At 40.7% G+C, this 19189-nt stretch overlaps 2 protein-coding genes across 4 annotated transcripts in view; one reads left to right on the top strand and one right to left on the bottom strand.

Annotated features, from left to right (window-relative positions):
- Positions 1 to 3425, top strand: part of STAT1 (signal transducer and activator of transcription 1) — a 42758-nt gene extending 39333 nt beyond the window's left edge. Inside the window, exon 25 of the mRNA XM_006935443.4 lies at positions 2263 to 3425. Within this exon, the coding sequence (XP_006935505.1) occupies positions 2263 to 2277 (15 nt within the window). The 3' untranslated portion in view covers positions 2278 to 3425. The remainder of the gene's footprint in view (positions 1 to 2262) is intronic.
- Positions 3426 to 8178: 4753 nt separating this feature from the next.
- The window catches only part of GLS (glutaminase), an 86500-nt gene continuing 75489 nt past the window's right edge, over positions 8179 to 19189 (bottom strand). For all 3 annotated transcript variants that reach the window (XM_045034150.1, XM_023259558.2, XM_045034151.1), the window contains 4 exons: positions 14503 to 14564; positions 13351 to 13427; positions 13209 to 13272; positions 8179 to 10221 (listed from right to left, as the gene is read on the bottom strand). In XM_045034150.1, coding sequence (XP_044890085.1) covers positions 10065 to 10221; positions 13209 to 13272; positions 13351 to 13427; positions 14503 to 14564 — 360 coding nt within the window. In that variant the 3' untranslated portion in view covers positions 8179 to 10064. The remainder of the gene's footprint in view (positions 10222 to 13208; positions 13273 to 13350; positions 13428 to 14502; positions 14565 to 19189) is intronic.

The raw sequence follows: 19189 nt of genomic DNA, 5'->3' as shown, positions 1-19189 counted from the left end.
GTTACATTATCATCGTGACCATCATTAATAGGTGACATTTACTAAGCACTTACTGTGTACCGGGCACTCCACAGGTAGGAACTTATTCAGTCTTCACAACCACCTTCCGAGTTAGGTGTTATTGTTATTCTCACTTTTACAGTGTGGTAAAGAGCCACCCCACTCCCCAAAACTGTATAACTTGACTAAGATCAAACAGCTAGTGAATGATGGCATGAATATTTGAATCCACCTGATGTGTCTCTAGTGTGCATGCTCTTGTCCACTCTCCTGGAATGCCTCCCAGAAAAAGCAGAGCTTTGTTTCATTCAAAACATCCACCATAGAGAAGCTGTTTGCACAGGACTGAGTAGGTTTTGGGTGAGAGGCCTGTGTTTGGGATTTGGAAGTCAGAGCTCCAACTCTGTCATCACCATTATTCCCCTTGACCTTGAGAAAATAAGATGGAGTAGTTGCCCCACTCTGTGCAAGCAGTGTGACTGCTTTCTCTCTGCTCTTGGAATGATACTGTAAGAGCAATTTAAATACTCTCAATAAATGCCAGGAAATGGTTTTATGGTCTATGGATGACCCCCCATGGCCATTCCATGCCATTCCAGATGATTTCCTTCATTCCATTTGTAGGGGGAAATAAACCTATTTTATGCGCGTGCATGCGCGCGCGCGCGCGCACACACACACACACACACACACACACACACACACCTCCAGCCTAAATCTTCAGAAGACCAAAAGAGCTAGAAGAGGCTATAATATGGGCATGGCACTGGCTAGACAAAATAAGAATTGGATTACTCTCCAAATTTTGTCTCACATCATCTGTCCTCAACCGTGGCCACGATTTCCATTCAGCGTCTCCTGGCGTGAGGGCAGATGCTCCGAAATGGAGCTCCCTCTCTGAGAGCTGGCTCTTTCCGCCACGTCTGGAGGCGGCAGCTCTGGACTATGGTCAGGAACAGGAGCGGTGCAGGCTCCGGAGGAAATTGTCCAAGAGAGACAGAGCACCAGTGTTTTCTGCAGGATGACTTATTTGTTTAGTCTGGATTTCCTGTACAATAAACTTTTTCCTCTGGGACTACATGAGAAACAGTCTACTCTCCTAGAGGCCTCTGGTCAAAGCTGACAAGTACAACAGGAACATTGGTTAATCATCTGCTATTTCCCATCTACCACACTAGGTATTGCACATGTTACCTGATTTATTCCTCTCAGCGTACCTTTATGCTTAACAGTTTAGTCTTGTGGGTTTTTTTTTAACGTTTATTTATTTTTGAGAGAATAGAGAGAGGGAGAGAGAAAGAGAGAGAGTAGGGGAGGGGCGGACAGAGAGAGGGACACAGAATCCAAAGCAGGCTCCGGGCTCTGAGCTGTCAGCACAGAGTCCCACATGGGGCTTGAACCATGAGATCATAACCTGAGCCGAAGTCAGATGCTTAACTGGCTGAGCCACCCAGGCACCCCTAGTCCTGTGTTTCTGTCGGTATTCTGGGCCCCACATGATTTCCTCGTGTTGGGTGGCGTGGCTGTTGTAGAACGTTCAGCAGCATCCCTGGCCTCTACCCACTAGTTGTGGGTCGTGACACACCCAGTCATGACCATCATGAATGTCTTCAGACATTGCCAGAGGACAGAGTCATCCCCAGCAGAGAGCGCCTGGCCTAAGGGGAGAGCCCAGCATGGAGCTGAGATGGAAGTCAGTGGCAGGCTGGTGTTCTTTGGGTGAGCAGCATACTGCCTACAGGGGCCCATTCAGTGCAGCTGGCCAGGCGGCACTGCCGGAAGAGGCGAAGGGACTCCTAATAATTCTGCTTCTCTAGTGTGTGCCTGAAAGACATTCATTTATCATTCCTACTGCGTGGCCTTTAAGGAGATTCACCACCTCCCCCACATCCCGTCCTCCCTCTGGCATAGCGCGCAGCGTTGCCTCACCCGTTTTTACACGAGCAGATTTGCCACGTTGCTCTGCCCCCAGACTTGCACAACAGCAGAAAGCTTTATGTGGCCTGGACGAACTGACAGAATTAAGCCGGCAGGCTGCAGAGGAATAATCCATCAGCTTAGATAAAAAAGGTCTCGATTAGTCCAGGAAAAAGGGTGCATAGCACATGCTGAAGGCCCTCTAATTCCATGGTGGTTATTTGCTGTTCAAAGTGTCTTCCTGCTTGCTACCCCACTGTAGAACAGACAAGGGGTGTTAAATAAATGAATCTGCATTTCATGAGAGCAGTGTAATAAACTTAACCACATTTTATCTTTTCACAGATGAATGCAGTATAGACCATGAATTTTTCTCATCTTCTCTGGCGACATTTTTCCTTCCCATCTGTGATTCCCTCCTGCTACTCTGTTCCTTCACATCCTGTGTTTCTAGGGAAATGAAACAAAGGTGAACAAATTTGCTGCAACCTGTTGATAGCAAGTGGATTTTTCCCTAATTTCACAAACGTCTGTTACTCTGAAGGGCTTCATGCATCTTATGAAAGGTAAAATTGAAAGGCCCTCCCCATAGAGTGGGTTTTAGAAATGAAGAATATCCAGATAACACTGAACACATGAGGACTAGAATGAGAATCCTTTGGGAAGAGGGAGAGGGGGATGGTGGCTTAGTAGCATTTAGTAAATGCTGTGCACAAAGTCCATGCCCAGCTGTTACAGGTTGTTGGGTAGACCACATGGTCATACAGGGAACTTCTTGATGTAGGATTGGCACACTCCTATTCTGGAGAATTCTTATTTGTTCCCTCTGCTTTAAATATGGCTGGACGTTTTCCATTGGTTTACCTATGGAATAGTTCAAAGCTAAGTTGAATAGAAGTACATAAAGTGTTTACCGAAGGTAGCCATCCTGTATCTAGAGGCAGGGATACAAGCTGTGTTCTTCCACTCTAGCCATTTAAAGCTAAAAGCAAATTCTCTCTCTTGGGAGAATCTGCTTTTCTGTTTGTTATGGCATGATGTTACTGGCTAGTATCAGTAGAAGGAAATATATTTTCCAAATTCATAAGTAGTTTTTTTCTGTTTAAACCTGAATATCCAAAGCTGCCTATCTCCTGCCTTTATCATGGTCCCTAGTAAATGAAATTGTCTTCCCACTTCTATTCAAGGGAGCCAGGCTGTTAACAACAGCTCTCTCAAGGCAAAATCCTGTTTTTATGCAAAAAGTTGAAGTTAAGACCAACTCAGAAATTTAATTCATTGTTTCTTAAATGGGTTAATTTGTCTTTATTGTTATTAGTTGGTATTTAGTCTTGGGCATAAACTTTTCAAATCTGGAAGAAAAAATAGTAATTGACAAATAATTAACCAGAGATAATATGAGAATCAAATCATTTGAAAACTCGTCCTGTATAACTGCATTGAGAATTGCATGTTTTTCACTGATAAATGTGTGTCTCTGACAAATACATTTGCAAATGGTTCCATTATCTCTCCTGTGCTTTTTCTAGACTGCTTTCTGATGTTTTGTGAAGTGTGTTTTGTCATTTACCATCTTTCTTCACCTGCACTGACACAGGTCAGTGGTTGAGCAGGGCGGGTCTGACAGGCTCCTCCAGATAACTCTCACACACTGCTGGCTTTGTAGCCGGGCCCTCATTTCCCCCCCGCTGTCACCACCACAGTTACACTGTTGTGTGAAAATGCCATATTGTTCTGGGGGGGGGGATGAAGTTTCTTGAAGTCTATTTTTAAAACTAAAACCAAAGTTCACGTATTGCGTTTAATACAATATGCACATGGCGCTTTCCTCCTCTCGGTTTTTACATAAGACCCACATGAGTCTGGCTGGCTTTGCATGGACTTTTTAAATTGAAATGAGGAAGGAACACAGAAGAGCACATTAACAAAGGTATTGTTTCTCATTGTTGGCATTTATTTGGTATATTTTTGCCCTTGGAGAACAACCTGGCACGGTTTCATTTTACTGCGCCAGCCCAGAGGTTTTGTTTACTCTTAACAAGTATTGAAATTCGATTGTTAGTCTCTTATGAACGGCATTCGGTGTAAAGATTTTAAAAGTTACTGGCATTAAGTACATTTTGATGTTTTTCTCATTTTTTCCTACTTATGATTAAACGTAAAAATGTGTGAGTTCTTATTTTTAAGCAAGGTTAATAACAGCGCGTTCCTGAGCGCTGCCCCTGCCCAGCCTGCTCACAGTCAGAACCGCAGTGGCGGAAGGGACAGGGGAAGACAGCAGGCAGGAGGCATTATTGGAATAAGCTGCAGTGTGCACCATAAAAAGCAAACAAAAAAAAGTGCTCCAGTCTTGCTGACCACAGCTGCCTCCAAACGCACGAATCATTTGGCAGTTATTTTGAAACGAATTTTGGTACTGCTGATACAAGTTTTTAACTTAAAAATACATGTAAAGTGGGACTCTGGCTTGTCTCCAAAGCCGCATCTCAGCCCCACATCCCAGGATTGGAGGAGCTAGCTCTTCCTGAGGAGTCACTGCGCCCACGCCAAAAGGGGCCATTTTTCTCCAAAGATGTTGGAAACTAGAAAGCCATGACCTTCTCAAAGTAAAAGGCACCGTGTGCCGGAAAAAAAATAGTGTGATGAAAGACATAATCGCCACTTAGACATAAATGTGGCAGGTTAAACTTAACTATTATCTGAAGAGTCGTCAGGGAAGAGTGGTGGAGACTTGAATTCTGGCATCATAACAAATAGGACCGTTCTCATCTCTGCATCTGCAGTATTTACATCTAGGAAATATAAAGTTTCTTTGTAATAAACATAGAGAACTGTATTTCTACAGTAGATAAGGCCCTGCCTAGCCAACAGAAGTTTGTATTCTCATATAATTGATCGTTATAACGAGTCACCACCATGTAGATCCTGGCTTAGGGATATTTGTGTGGTTTAAGAGTACTTCTTATATAGTTATGTATTTGTAGAGGGTTTGCTAAGCATAGAGCTTTTATGTACCACGTGGGAAAAGTTTCTCCTAATATATTAAGGGAGGAGATTTCAGAGATGGCAATAAATAGATTGAGCTATTTATTTAGCATTAAATGACTGAAATCTATTTATTGCCCATGACCTAGAATGGAATATTAAGTCCTAATGAACAAAGTACTCCTTTCACATATGACTAATCCAGGGAAAACAGGAAAAACTAGAATTTGCTTTGAAAACTGTGGTAACTATTTGAACTAGGATGCTATTCCCAAGGTAAGGGATATGTACTTGAGTGGCTTCTTTTGGTTAGTTAAGATTCATTCACTTATTAGTTCATCAGATACATAGTGAGCACCTGCCATGAGCCAAGCACTATTCTAGATTTTGAGAAACATTGGTAAACAAAACCAGACTAAGACCCCACTTTTTTGGGACTTAAGATGTTTTGAGATACTGGATATGTTCTAGTACAAGCGTCTTATGAAAACTTAAGATTTTGTGAAGCAGACATGGCCAAAAGCTGAAGATAACTTAAATGTTATATAAAAATATGCACAATTTCATAGAAATGGCATTTAAAGCACTTATAGCAAGGCTAAAGATAATAATGGTTTTTAGAACCTTCTAAGATGAATTTATATAGCTCTTAAGAAAAATTTTTTTAATGTTTATTTTTTTTGAGAAAGAGAGAGAGAGACCGAGTGCAAGTGGGGTAAGGGCAGAGACAGAGAGAGAGAGGGAGACACAAAATCCCAAGCAGGCTCCAAACTCCGAGCTGTCAGCACACAGCCTGACACGGGGCTCAAACTGTGAGATCATGACCTGAGCCGAAGTTGGACATTTAGCCGGCTGAGCCACCCAGGCACCCCTATATAGCTCTTAAAAGATACAATCGATCACACTGAAGCTTCCAAACTTTGGTGAACTAGCCTCCGGTTATGTGTATGCTATACTGAGAAATTAAACATCTTACAAGATTGACCAATTGGAAAAAAAAGAACATACTTAAGCAGTTTTAGACTTCTTAAATTTATATCGGGCATACAAATGTAAAAGTACCTAAATGGTACCTTTGACAAGAAGCTGTCAAATTTGTATTATCAAACTACGCACATTCTATATTTTTTAATGCCATCACACCACTTGAACACCCTAGTGTTGGTGTGTCTGCAGCCTTTCCCTGTTTTATGTACATGAAGCAATCTTTTGTTACCACAACTGCTTGTCGGACTCAATTCCAGTAGACTCTTTAAAAGACATGTGGAGAGGCAGCTGGGGGAAGGCGTAGAGGCCTGGAATCAGGTTCAGGCTCCAGAATAGAAATAAAATGCCCAATCTTTGCCCCTTTGTAAAAACGGACTTAATTTTCTCATCCTTCCCGTCCCAAAACACACATACCTTCCCTAATCTTCTAGTAAATCACATCCTTTATATAACTACAAAATACCCCTTCTCCTAACCTAACACATTTTTTAAGTACCACCTAACACATTCATGGGCTGCTTCCCTGTGCTTATCTGGTGTATGACTCATGAATTTACTCATTTCACTATGAGGGTTAGCAAGTGAAATTAGGAAGATTACCCAGCCGTTAAAAAAATTCCACCAAAATAAGATACTCATGTTGTATCAAGAATAATTTAATTTCTTATATTTGGTATTGTTCATCTGTTTGTTTCCCCTGCACTGATGTCCTGCTTCTATCTGCACATGTATATATGCATAGCTCAATTTAACCACATGTTGCAGGGCTTAACATTGTAGCATTTATACTTCACTTTAAAATTCCACAGAGAGGTTTTAGCTAATATGCAAGTAGCCTTCTGTCCATAGTGGGCACAGTGTGTTAGGATGCTGGAGAACATGAGACTGAGAGTTCTGAATCACAGCTCACTCTTGGGTCTCAGCTTCATCTATGAAAGAGTGGGATTCAATTACAGATGGCTGATGTCTCTTCCAGTCCTAAAGTGTCAGTAATGCAGACGATTAACACTGTCTGACTACTGTAGCAAAGCAAATTATTTTGTGACAAACAACTTTTACAGTTGAAAATGGCAGCCATGGTATTCATGTACCATCTCTATGGTTGGAAAACCATATGCTAACCCTAAGCCCATAGACCAGGGGTTTCTGGCATTGGACGTGAATGCCATTCCATATCCCCATGAACCGGTAAGGAGCTGCAGTTTTACAACTCAGCCCAAGCAGACCCTAGTGTGACAGGACTAGATTCAGCCTCCTAAACAGATGCCAAGGCTTTGTGGAAACAGCCTCTCTTCTCATGAAAGGAGGTTAGAACCCCTCCTGGTGAAGGACATGTTTAACGATTGCGTTCTCCAGATATTTACTGAGCATGTCCTAACTGCACAATGATAGTGTTAGCTTCTAGAGCACTGGAAATATTCCTGTCCACCCTCCCACCTTCAAGGATGAACTCCTTACCAGATTCTCTTCTTATTGTGATAACCCCAGGTGACACCTTGCATAGTACCTGGCTCAGAGTAGGCATTAGAAATGGATTTGAACCAGCCGGGGACAGTCCATATGCTCAGCAGAGTTCCCAACCCAGTGATGTAAGAGAACCTTGGTTGTTTTAAAAAAAAATTCATTTTTTACAGGGTTTTTTTTGATACATGTATTTATTATGCTGTAAAAAGCAACACTACCTGATTTCATTTAAAATAAATATTTCCCAATTTCAGAATACTTACAATTTATAGTTTCAAGATTAGATTCACTTTGGGAGGTTCTGGAAGCAAATACATTCATAGCTGTACAGTCCCCAGGAAGAATCTATATCCAACCTCAGGTCATTCAGCCCCTGCCAGACAGATAACAGCATCAAACGGCTGATAGCTAATCCAGCTGTGCAGCTAAAGGGCAGTGTGGGGCAGTAGCGGGATACAGCACATTACGCCCAAAAATGAGGTCATTAGAATTGAGACTACCAAAACAACAGTGTGTAAGCAGCTTTAAATGAACATGACCATATAGAGAGCTCTCATGACACAGAAAAAGCACGTATGATCCCAAAGCCAAAACAAAGAGATCTTTGGAGTATACTGATGGCAGCAGTTAAGAGCACAGTCAAAAGCATTTAAACCAAGTGTACTTGTTATTACCAGCCAACAGCAAACAGCCAGAGCAGGACCCGGCATTACAGTCATAAATAAATAACCTTATGGGTAAATAAGGGCACATTTGACTAAACCACACAGATTTTGCAAAATAGTTTTGATCTGAAAAAAAGATGAAAACTCTCTTTGTTCCAAATTAATGGTTAGAACCTCTTTTTATTAAAGCCTCCAAATTGCTGGTAACCTTTAAGCCACACAATTGAATCATCTTAATGTTTCATTTTAATCACACAAAGCAAGCTGCTGTTTGAGCAAAGTTATTTCAGTTGATTTCAGTTAAAGAATGTCTATCCCATAGTATCTCTGGGGATAATGCCGTTCCTCTACAGCATTTTGCAAATACTGCCTGTCTGCACGGCTTGGTAGACCCGTGGGGCGGGAACCCAGCAGCAGGGCCGATGCCCGTCCACCAAATCCCCCAACAGCACACCCGTGGGAATGGCTTCGTGCCTGATGCAGCTGTTAGGGAACACTGGCCACGCTTCCACCAAAGGAGGTGCTGTGTAGGTATTAGGAGGGCAATGGCTGAAGCCACCAACTGAGACTGGAAGCAAAACCCAAAACATTTGGAGGCTGCTGGAGCAGAAAAGGGGCCATTAGGCATGATAAAGGTTGGAAGCAGCAGTGTGTGCGGATACAAAAGGAAAAAAAAAAGGAACTTGCTGAATTTGCCACATTGCAACAACTAGTAGCATTCACGTAGCTGAGGATTTTGCGCATTTCACAAAACACGGCCTCAGAGAAGTCCATTTGTGTATGTGCCTGTGTGTGTGCTGAATACCAAAAATCCTCATTAGCAAACCCCTTTACCTCTGAAGTACGATAGGCTAAAGCATATGTGCGGTTCCTCCCTAGGACAAACAACGGGTCTCAATTTAAAATTAAATGGCCTTTTCTTATTATCAGTCCACCAAAAATTATACAATAGAGAAGCAGGAGAAAACTGGAGTGATCTAGGGGTCCCCCAAATAGGTGCAGGCTTTTAATGACAGGTTTAAAAAATAAATGTTAACTGTTACAGTTCCCATACCATCCTAATAACTTTGGTAGCTTAGAGCGCTTATCTGAATGTATCTTTATCCTGAAAGCTGAAACAGACCTTAAAGAGCCGTGGTAGCACATGCTTTCCTTTTCCAAATTTGGCTAATTTGTACTTAGCTTAGTCATCCGTGTCTGGTTCATCGCCTATTGACAAATGGCATAGTTCTAGCTCGGATGCCAGATGTCTGAGGCGTTTTCTGACTTACGGTGGAAAACATGAAAACTGCATAGTGTGCCAGCACCCACGTTCCCAGCTAAAGCGAAGAGGCAAATAGCTAGATGTCTGGGAAGAGAGGCTGGACTAAAGGGGATATAGAAAAAGGAACTTTTTTCAAAAGTATTATATAACTACATTCACATAGATATTTTGGTCACCAAACATATCTTGAACAGATTCCCTGATGAAGTCTAATCAGAATTGGTCTATGCCACTAACAAGTTGTTAACTATTTTAATTTTTAAAGAGTCACGTCATGAAGCTGGGTGATGGGAGACATTTAAAACACATAACCCTACGTGCAGATAGTTGTTCAGACGCTCTAACTCTACATTTGAAGTCCTGAAAATCACACTCTTTTGCTTCTAAAGGCAGCCTTGACCTGTTTGGACAGACTGTACAACAAAACTTAATTTATAAATGCCTAAGTTCATCATACAAATTGAAAAATTCACAAAACACACATAAATATATCATGAAGACCACCACACAGTTAAGCTAGCATTGGTAACTATTTCTTTTACATCAAATTATACAATGCACGAGGTAAATATTGCTCACATTATGGAGGGAGATTGTTTTATTTCTATTTTTTCCCAAAGAGATCAGATTTGTCCTGTGTGTACAGTGAAGAAAACTCCAGTAACACTGAAATGACAAATGTTGTAAAATAGACATCACTACCAGATAGAAATACACATGTTCTTCATAATCATTTTCCACAATTAAATAGGTAAGTGATTTATATTTTGGGCTTAAGACCTTTATAACAATCCATCCAAATTCTTATGGACCGTTTGATTTTCTTTTCCGTTGTCGGAATCTCCTTGAGGCGTGTACTGCACTTGGTATTCCTGGAGGATCTTAAATACATCGTGGTGTCCGAAGTGCAGCGCTTCATCCATGGGAGTGTTATTCCACCTAAATAAGTAGCAGAACGTGCACTGGGTCATTAGATAATTCCTGGACAAAGGTGATAATTCAGCATCCTTACATACTAAGTGCAGATCTAAGAGCCATTCAACTTTAGCCATTTTAGCAACGTTACAAGTAAAAATTAATTGAAGAAAAACAGAAAGGGGCTCATCATTCAAAAAGTGGTCCTACAGGCAACTTGAGAAATGGGGAGGAAGAGAAAACGATCTTCTACAGATGGATCTTGTTTACATATCTAAGTGCTGTGGGAGGGGAAGTTCTCGTGTTGACAGATACAATAGACTCCTCTGGATTCCTGGTTTTCAATTTCATAAAAAGCCCACAGGCTCTCCCTTTAAATAAAACCTTCAAGGAAAATTCAGGTATATAACATCCATCACCCTATCCTTTGATAGAAAATTTGTGTTCCTGACAATTCAAAAATCACGATAAATCTCAGAAGTCTGGAAAGAACTCTGACCTCATTAGGCCCCAAACATACACTGGAGGAGCAAGATCGGCCCCAGAGGAACTGAACATTTTCATCATCTCTGGTAAGGATGGGCATCTGAGGGGCTCAAATGGACCACTACGCAACCAGAAAAATAACTACCCTTTCCACTATAAGTGTGTCTCTGGCGCGTGCTCTTCAGAGTGACAGAGATGAAGACTGAAGAGGAGAGAAAAGAAGGGTTGCCAGCAGCAATCAATCAGCTGATCAGCCTTTTGAGAGAGGAGATGATACTATGAAACTCGCAACCCAAGTAAATGAGAGTGCGAGAATCCGTCCCCTAATACTTCACAAACTATGAAGCCTCTCTCTCCACTTATGTCACTTGTCCATGGCTACCAGACGCTCTGACTCCATTTTTTCATGGTCCATTCTCATCAGCTTCTGGTTTTTCTCTTTCCGTTTCTCCTTTCCTTTCCGTCTCTGCCTTTAACCTTTTACCCCCATTTTTATGGGGTCACAATATGGAACCGAAAGGTTTTTTAAACAGTCTCAAAAAATATTCTTGGATAAAATTGGGTAATCTTCATTTTTAAATCAGGTAAGTCATATTTTACATGTATCTGTATGTTTCTCAAAAACCAGCTCCTTTTCCATATTGGCCTTCATTAATTTAGGGAGTCCGTGGCCTTACACTGGGAGGTGGGGGACTTTCCAGTCATCTACAACATATAATTACCTGTCTTCCTGAGAAAATGGAACGTTAACTGCAAGCTATCTTTTTGACAACTCTTCTTCCATGAAATAATACAAATTGTCAACTTAAAGAACATCACTAAATTCACTCAAGCCTATTTTACAATTTGAGGTGACACAGATTCTACAAAATAGAGAAAGGAGTTGTCTTGGTTTGGCTTATATTCTAGAATAGCTGAATACCCAGTTACCAAGTTAGTTATTTAGCTAACTTCTCCCATCAAATGGGTACTTCTACTTCCACATTCCTAGAGGCCAATTTAAAGCAAAAACCAAAACGTTTCATACAAAGCACATTCCTAGAGGCCAATTTAAGGCAAAAAAAAAAAAACCCCAAAAAACAAAAAAAAACCAAAAAAACCCCCAAAAGCAAAACGTCTTAATCTTTATAAAGCACAGTAAATGTTTCCAGCCTGTGTTAAATAGTGTTTTAGTTGGGATTATAAACACAGGGCACAAGTCTGGGTAAGGGAAACACACTCTTCAACTTCTTGCTCTAGAAAGAGCTGGTATTACATTTGGGGATAAAAGGGAGGATTGCCCCCCCTGACATGAGGTTTTAGAACATTGCCAACAAAGGTCTTGATTAGATAACCCAAGTGTTACTATACTTAGAAAACTGCTAACAATTTTCAGACACATCCTAACTCTTCTGCATTTCTTGCAACCAGCTTGAATAAAACCCAAACTTCTAATTTAAAAAATAGTAAAGATCTAACAGCTAGAGTATAATCAGCTTGCTCCAGACTTACTAATACAACCCTCAGATATCCAATCAAAACTCCTAATCATACCTAACAAACCTCCCTATCAAGTATTTTTTCCTTCAATTCTTCTAAACCTATATTCTCATTACTGGCTCATCCAACTACATAACACGCAAGTATATGAGCACAGAGTTGAGGTATATATGTATACACACACGTGTATATATACGCATATATATATATATATATACGTATATACGTATATATACGCATGTATATATATACGTATGTATATATACATAAGTGTATATATATATACGTGTATATGTACATATACACATACATGTATATATATACATATATACGTATGTATATACATACATATATAAGCTGCACTCTCAAGCCTCCATCACTGTCCGTGTTGTGGACAGCATTTACTTCAAGATGAATGGAAGTTTGCCATGTGGATCAGGAGAGAGAGGAGAGGAGCAAAATGTATTCCAGGCAGATCTCTCCCACTGAAGACAGCGTGCCCTTCTCTTCTTTCCGTGCCTTCAAATCGCATCTCTTCCCCAAAGCACCGATTAAAATTCAACTCCACATAGCCTTTTAAAACTGACACCAAACAAATCTAGGAATTTCAAGAAACCCCAAAATATTCATTTTAGCATTCTGTGACAGTAGTTTTCTTGCACATTTTTAATATGTTCCTGTAAACGTTCATCTTGTCTACCCTGTGTAGTTAGAAGCCCCACAAGGACAAAATTCCCATTTTCTCTTTCCAAACATAAGTATTGTTTTCTTCATACAGTGTACTGACTGACAGACTAATCTGAAAAATTCTAAATAAGAGACTATCCTTATATGAGAAATAGGATACGGAGGGAGAATGATCACCCTAGCAGAAACAAGGTTTTGTTTGTTGCCTTTGTAAGGCACCACTGCGAGTTCAAGAATGTCTCCAATATATACATGGTGGATTTAATAAGAACACCTTCACTCATATGTTATAGCCCTGGATTGTAATAAAACACTGACTTGCCATTTATAAATTAGAAGGGGACGACATAAGTTCTCACCTGTCCTTGGGGAAAGGATTTACTTTGCATGCCTCCAGCAAAAATTTAACAACTTCAACATGACCTACAAAACAAAACAAGTAGATTTTAGTATTGAGTAGAAACTACATCTGGAAAAAAAGATGAATGGTTCATGGATTACCCTCTGCAGCAGCTACATGCAGTGCTGTTCTAGAGTCATAGTCTCGCTGTTCCATGTCCATGGCTGATAGAGCAAATCTGAAAATGTGTAAGAACGGCTATTCGTTACATATAAAATTTAATTCACACCTGTAACATTTACCCCATCAGTTCCATCTAAGGTCTTGTGTCACAGATGCTGTCCTCTATCAGGCTCACTGATGGGGATGTGAGGGCCTCTGGGGCAAATGCCACTTCCTCTCTTTTTGGATACAGGGAAATGTTCATTTCTCACAGAATTCAGCTTCATTACATTATTGTTCAAAGAACAGTGGCATACTGAAGTTTGTGCCTCAGAAGGGCAAGAAATGAACACCTTTTACTGAAGTTAAATGCTTTCACTATTTAAACATTTTACACTATAGTTTACAAGTACTAAACAGACTTCCATTTAATTTTTAAAGTACATTTTAGAAACAATTGACATAGAACATTATGTAAGTTTGAGGTACGACGTGTTGGGTTTGATACATTTATATACTGCAATATGATTACCACAGTAGTGTTAGCTAACCCTCCCTACAACATCACATAATTTTTTTTTTGTGGTGAGAACACTTAAGATCTATTCTCTTAGCAACTCTGAAGTTTGTAATAAAGTACTGTTGATAGACGTATAATCTGACTTTTAGACAAAGGTAGAAAATAAGCACAGATATTTTTCCATGTTAAAATTCAGTTGCAACTCTATACAAGAGATCTTATGTAAAGTACACAGTCCTATGCAACCTTTCTAACCCCGGTGATCTGCAGAGCACTAAATGCCCCTATCTTCACTCCCCCTTCACCTCCAAAGATGGGAAAGGGAAGGTAAATGGGGACTGAGACAGCATTATTCAACTCCAATGAAACACTACATTAATTAGCCAGATTTGTTGAACAGTCTCCACTTGGGAGAAAAGAGGTCTGGGCTCTTCAGGAGGTAGAAAAGGACAAGACTACACAGGAAGTCTAAGTCACTGGAGATGGGGATTTAACATAAATTTGTTCGGGTCATTTTCCTTAGAGAGAAATGGAAATGAGACTTTGGCCTTAAAATGGCCATTTGCCCAGAAGCAACTTTATAAACCTCTGTAAACCGGATGCTAAGCCATATGCCACCATGTTAACATACCTTCGAAGTGCAGATACATCTCCAGTATACGCAGCAAACAAAAGGTTTATCACTGACTTCACCTGTGAAGAAAAGAAAGTTCAGGCATCCACAGGGGAAAATAAACATATAGAATGTATTTCTGTCACCAGTAAGTGACTTCCATGTGCTCTGAACACTTCAGCTGGGTCACACGCAGTTATCATAAGTACACATCTATAGCCAAACAGAATACCCATGTATGATTTTTTTTTTATTGAAATAGAGAAAACTCATCAATAAAGATAAGCTATGTGAAGGAAGGAACGGAATGATATTGGCACAGACGTGGGAACTTGGAACCTGTGAAACACACACAGGGCAAATGAAAACTATTCAGAACGTTTCTAATTTGGTTTGTCTCAGTATTTTGAGTGGACTTGTATACTCGTAAGATTCACATCACATCTTTGTTAGAAACTAAATCACGCAATATAAACACCCAATCCCTGCCAGCAATCACTGTCCTCACCAATCACCAATCACTGTCTTCTTTGGAAATCTTATGCGACAACATTCAGTATTAATCACCTTAAACTCACAGACTATACTACACTGGAAAAACAGTCGTCCGTCCAATGCCCAGGTAGTATAAACTGGGGGCATTCTCAGAGCCTAGGACACTGCCTCTCCTCAAAAAGTGGGTAAACTCCCCCAATTTTAAGTCACTGCTAGTGAGTGCTCCAAGACTTCAAAGTATATCTTTTGACAGCTATCCACTTGTTTGTCCTTAAAGTTAAGGAAAAGGCTAGATATCCTAAAAGGTCCTTAGATTTTGGTTTGCTTTCATAGAGACTTTATCCAAACCTGTTTTTGAGAAACTATTGAATAACGCATGTAAATACTTCATGAATTCCGACTTTTGTCTTTTGCAACTTCCAACGGACACTGGACTCGGCGGTAGAAAACAGGAGTTTAAATGGAAGGATAGATAGTAACCCAGCTATCCACCAACAAAGCCATAGGCCTGGGAGCTGTGCTTTCAATAGCTTAACCTGGACATTCCCCCTTTCCACAACGGCTTCCCTTTCCCCAGGGCTTTCCTTTTAAATCAATCTGGAACTAGCCATCGCTGGACCTCTCTAGGTCAGCATGTTCACAATGCGCTCTGTAGAAATTGTCCACAAATGCTCCATTAAAACAAGGGCGGGGGAGGGTCCTGTAGTCAGGTATTTTCTTAAAAGATTAAAATCCCATTCTTAGACATTCATGGGCATATGCAGTCTCTGTAAATTTCTGCAGTACAGGAACCTAACTAGCTAACCACACTCCCCAAATTTTACTATTGTTGTTGACATTACTCCAGAAAACCTTACTCTAATTCCTTCAGTTCATTTGCTTCCCTTGCAGCCACCCTTCACTACTCCCGCCCAGCCTGCACTCTGTAGTTAATCTCCTGCTAATCCTAAATCCACAACACTTTTCTCACTAGAGGTGGAGGGGAAAGCTTAACAGAATCACACAGAATGTTCTAAAAATACATATAAGCATCTCCCCTCCCATGTAATTGTCCTATTCCCACACCTCAATTTGATACATTTCAGGAAAAACAGCTTTTTGAAAAATGTCCCCAGGTAGTTTTGATAGGCACTCTTCTGGGTTACAAACCACGGTTCTAAGTGCCCTTAATTTTTTTCTTTTCTTTTCTCTTCTCTTTACTTTTCTTTCTTTTCTTTCTTGCTTGCTTTCTTCCTTCCTTTTTTTTCCTTTCTCTTTTCTCTTTTTTAAAATATGAAATTTATTGTCAAATTAGTTTCCATACAACATCTCTCTTTCTTTCTTTCTCTGAAATTCTCAATTCCCCTATGCTCTTGTGCCCACAGAAAAAATATTGATGAGCTATTAGAAATTATTCCTGTTTCCAGCTGGTCTCTCATCATTGCTTGACAATTTTTTTTCTTATTGATTCCCATCCCCACTTTCTTCAGGCCTTTAATACCAGTGGTGCCCCCTAAAACAGATGACCCTGACCACAGATTTACTAAGAGAACCAACTGTCCTCACTTCTCCTTCCTCTCTTATGCAAAACATCTGTTTCTGATACCCATTTTCCCTTCCTTCTCTCCAAACCTCAAAGCAAAACAGATCTATCCTTTCTCATCTCTGAGACTAACTTCTTTACCTATTCCTTTAAACATATATCCTCCAGATTCCCTAACCTTGCTCCCTCATTTATCCTTTTTGTTTCTAGTACCTTCAACCTTTCCCTCCTTCACTGGTACCCTGATTTTTGCCTTAATACAGACACAACTTCAGCCTGTTTTGAAAAACCAACATATAACCCTGTTACCTCCTTTCAGTGCATATTTTCTGAAAGTAGTTTGTATTATTAATTCCCTGCCAATTGCCTCCACACCCACTATTACCTGTACTCTCAAAAGCTCCAGCGGCCTTCTGAAGCCCTGCTTCTTGATGACCTTCCCAACAAGCCCTTGTCCTCTTACTCCTTGTCTTTACACAGTGTTGATTACCCAGATCTTCCTCTGGTTTGCTTTTATACAGTTATCTCCCACTTTCCACTACCGAATAATACGCCAAAGGCAGTCTCCATTTTTTTTTTAAGTCTAATTTTCCTCAAAGGTCTCATACATTCCTTTTGCCAGAATGATTTCCCAATCTACGTCTTTAATCTAAATCTTTGTTCCTAAGCCTTAACAGCTCCACTTGCTTGTCACACAGCCATTTCAAACTCAGAAATAGCAAACCTCCCTATGGCTCTGATGGCTCCCCACCAAGAGTCCATCTCCATCTGCCCACTTGACATTGCCTCTAGGATGTTTAACAGGCATCTGAGACTTACACACAAAATAGAACTTGATTTCCACCCCCAATCCCAGTTAGCTCCTCTTCTGGTCTCCCTCATTTGGGGATGACACTACCAGTCACCCAGTTGCTCAGGCCAAAAGCTGAGTTAGCATGCTGCATTTGACCGCACAGGTTGACCCCTCCTCAAGGATGCCTGACCAAGGCGCCCAGCCTGAGCTCCTCTCACTGAGCTGTGGTGTCCAGCACCCAAGTACATCTGATGGGAGGAAGGGAGCCTTCTTCATACAAATGTGCTGAGAGGGTCTGCTTATGCAAAGGCAGAACTAATTCACACAAACCCATCATATAGACCCTGGCGATATTCCTTGAGTCTATTTCTCATAACCCACATCTAGTTCATCAACACATTTGCTCTACCTCCAAAATATACATGGAAGGAAACAAAATATATATGGAATCCCATCACTTCTCACCACCTCCCTTATATCACCCTTGGCTCTGAACCACCACCTTATCTCACCTGGAGGCCTGCCATAGCCTCCTAACTATTCATTCCCCTTGTCCGACTCTGCTGCTACAGGGATCTTTTGAAAACATAGATCATAATAGCACTCCCAGTGACTTCCCATCATACCTAAAAAAATTCAAACTCTTCCCATGGCTTTCAGGACACCAAATGCCCTACTCCCCAGTTACATTGTTCTTCTCATTCCCGATCACTCTGCCCTGTGCAGTTCTCCACCGGCCAGGCGGTCTCCTTGCTGGTCTGGGGGCTACCCTTGCTGTGCTGCTGGGGATGCCCCTTCCCCAGAGAGTGAGGAGGCTCCCGCCTTCATTTCATTTAGGTCTCTACTCAAATGTTACCTCACAGATTCTAAAACACTGCCCTCTTTTTCATCATCCCTTATCCCTTACCTTGCTTTTTCTCTTCAGAGCACTTATCATTGACATTATCTATCTATGTATCTATCTATATCTATACATATAATCAAATATATGTAATTATATATTTGACATTATATATCTGACTCTATATATATGTGTGTACACACACACACACACACACACACACACATATATATATATTTAAACTTGTTTGTTGTCTCTTTCGCCCATTAAATGTAAGCTCCATGGGGGCAGAGACCTAATCTTTACCCCACTATACCCCAGTGCCTACAACACATAATTGGTGCTCATTAAATATGTGTTGACTCAAATCAACACACTGTACACCTTAGACTTCCACAACATTATACATCAATTATACTGCAATGAAAAGAATCCATTTACTGGCTAAATCAATATTCTCTCCCAAAACATCAAACATATTCAATTTGTTACCATCACTTGGGGGATTAAATTATAATCATTTTTAATTCTTCTGCCTCCCTTAACTTTTACCTCAAATATCATTACTAAATTTATTCAGTCCTCCTAACTGCTGCCTCTGCTTCTAGTTCTTCCACCTGCCAGAACTTTCCCACATATTTCTACCCATCTCAAAATACTGTTCTGATCAGTTGAAGGTTTCTCAGCAAGAGAGTGTCAAAAAGTTCCCAAATCAATCTTGACAAAGTTTAAATTCTTTAGCCTTGCATTCAAGAATCTTCACTCTGGCTAACTCATTTTTCTCTTTCCACCTCAACACAACAAAACTGGTCTTAGTACTACTCTTGTTTTTATCTGTCTATACTCCTTTTTCTCCTTTTGGGAACACCTAAGATTCCTAATCAAATCCTCCCCTTCCCTCAAGGGCCAGCTTGAAAGCCTTTGAAAGCCCCTTCTTTGCTACCACACTTCCCCAGGCATCTCATCCAGCATTCCATGTGACTTGTTGCCAGTTGCCTACATAGTGTTTGTGACGGCATATGCCAAGGAGTCATCAGATACCGTATCTTCCTCT

Source organism: Felis catus, chromosome C1, assembly GCF_018350175.1.
Source record: "Felis catus isolate Fca126 chromosome C1, F.catus_Fca126_mat1.0, whole genome shotgun sequence".
NCBI classification, from domain to species: Eukaryota; Metazoa; Chordata; class Mammalia; order Carnivora; family Felidae; genus Felis; species Felis catus.
The sequence above is the reverse complement of the archived record's forward strand: the minus strand, read 5'-3'. Positions and strand labels throughout refer to the sequence as shown.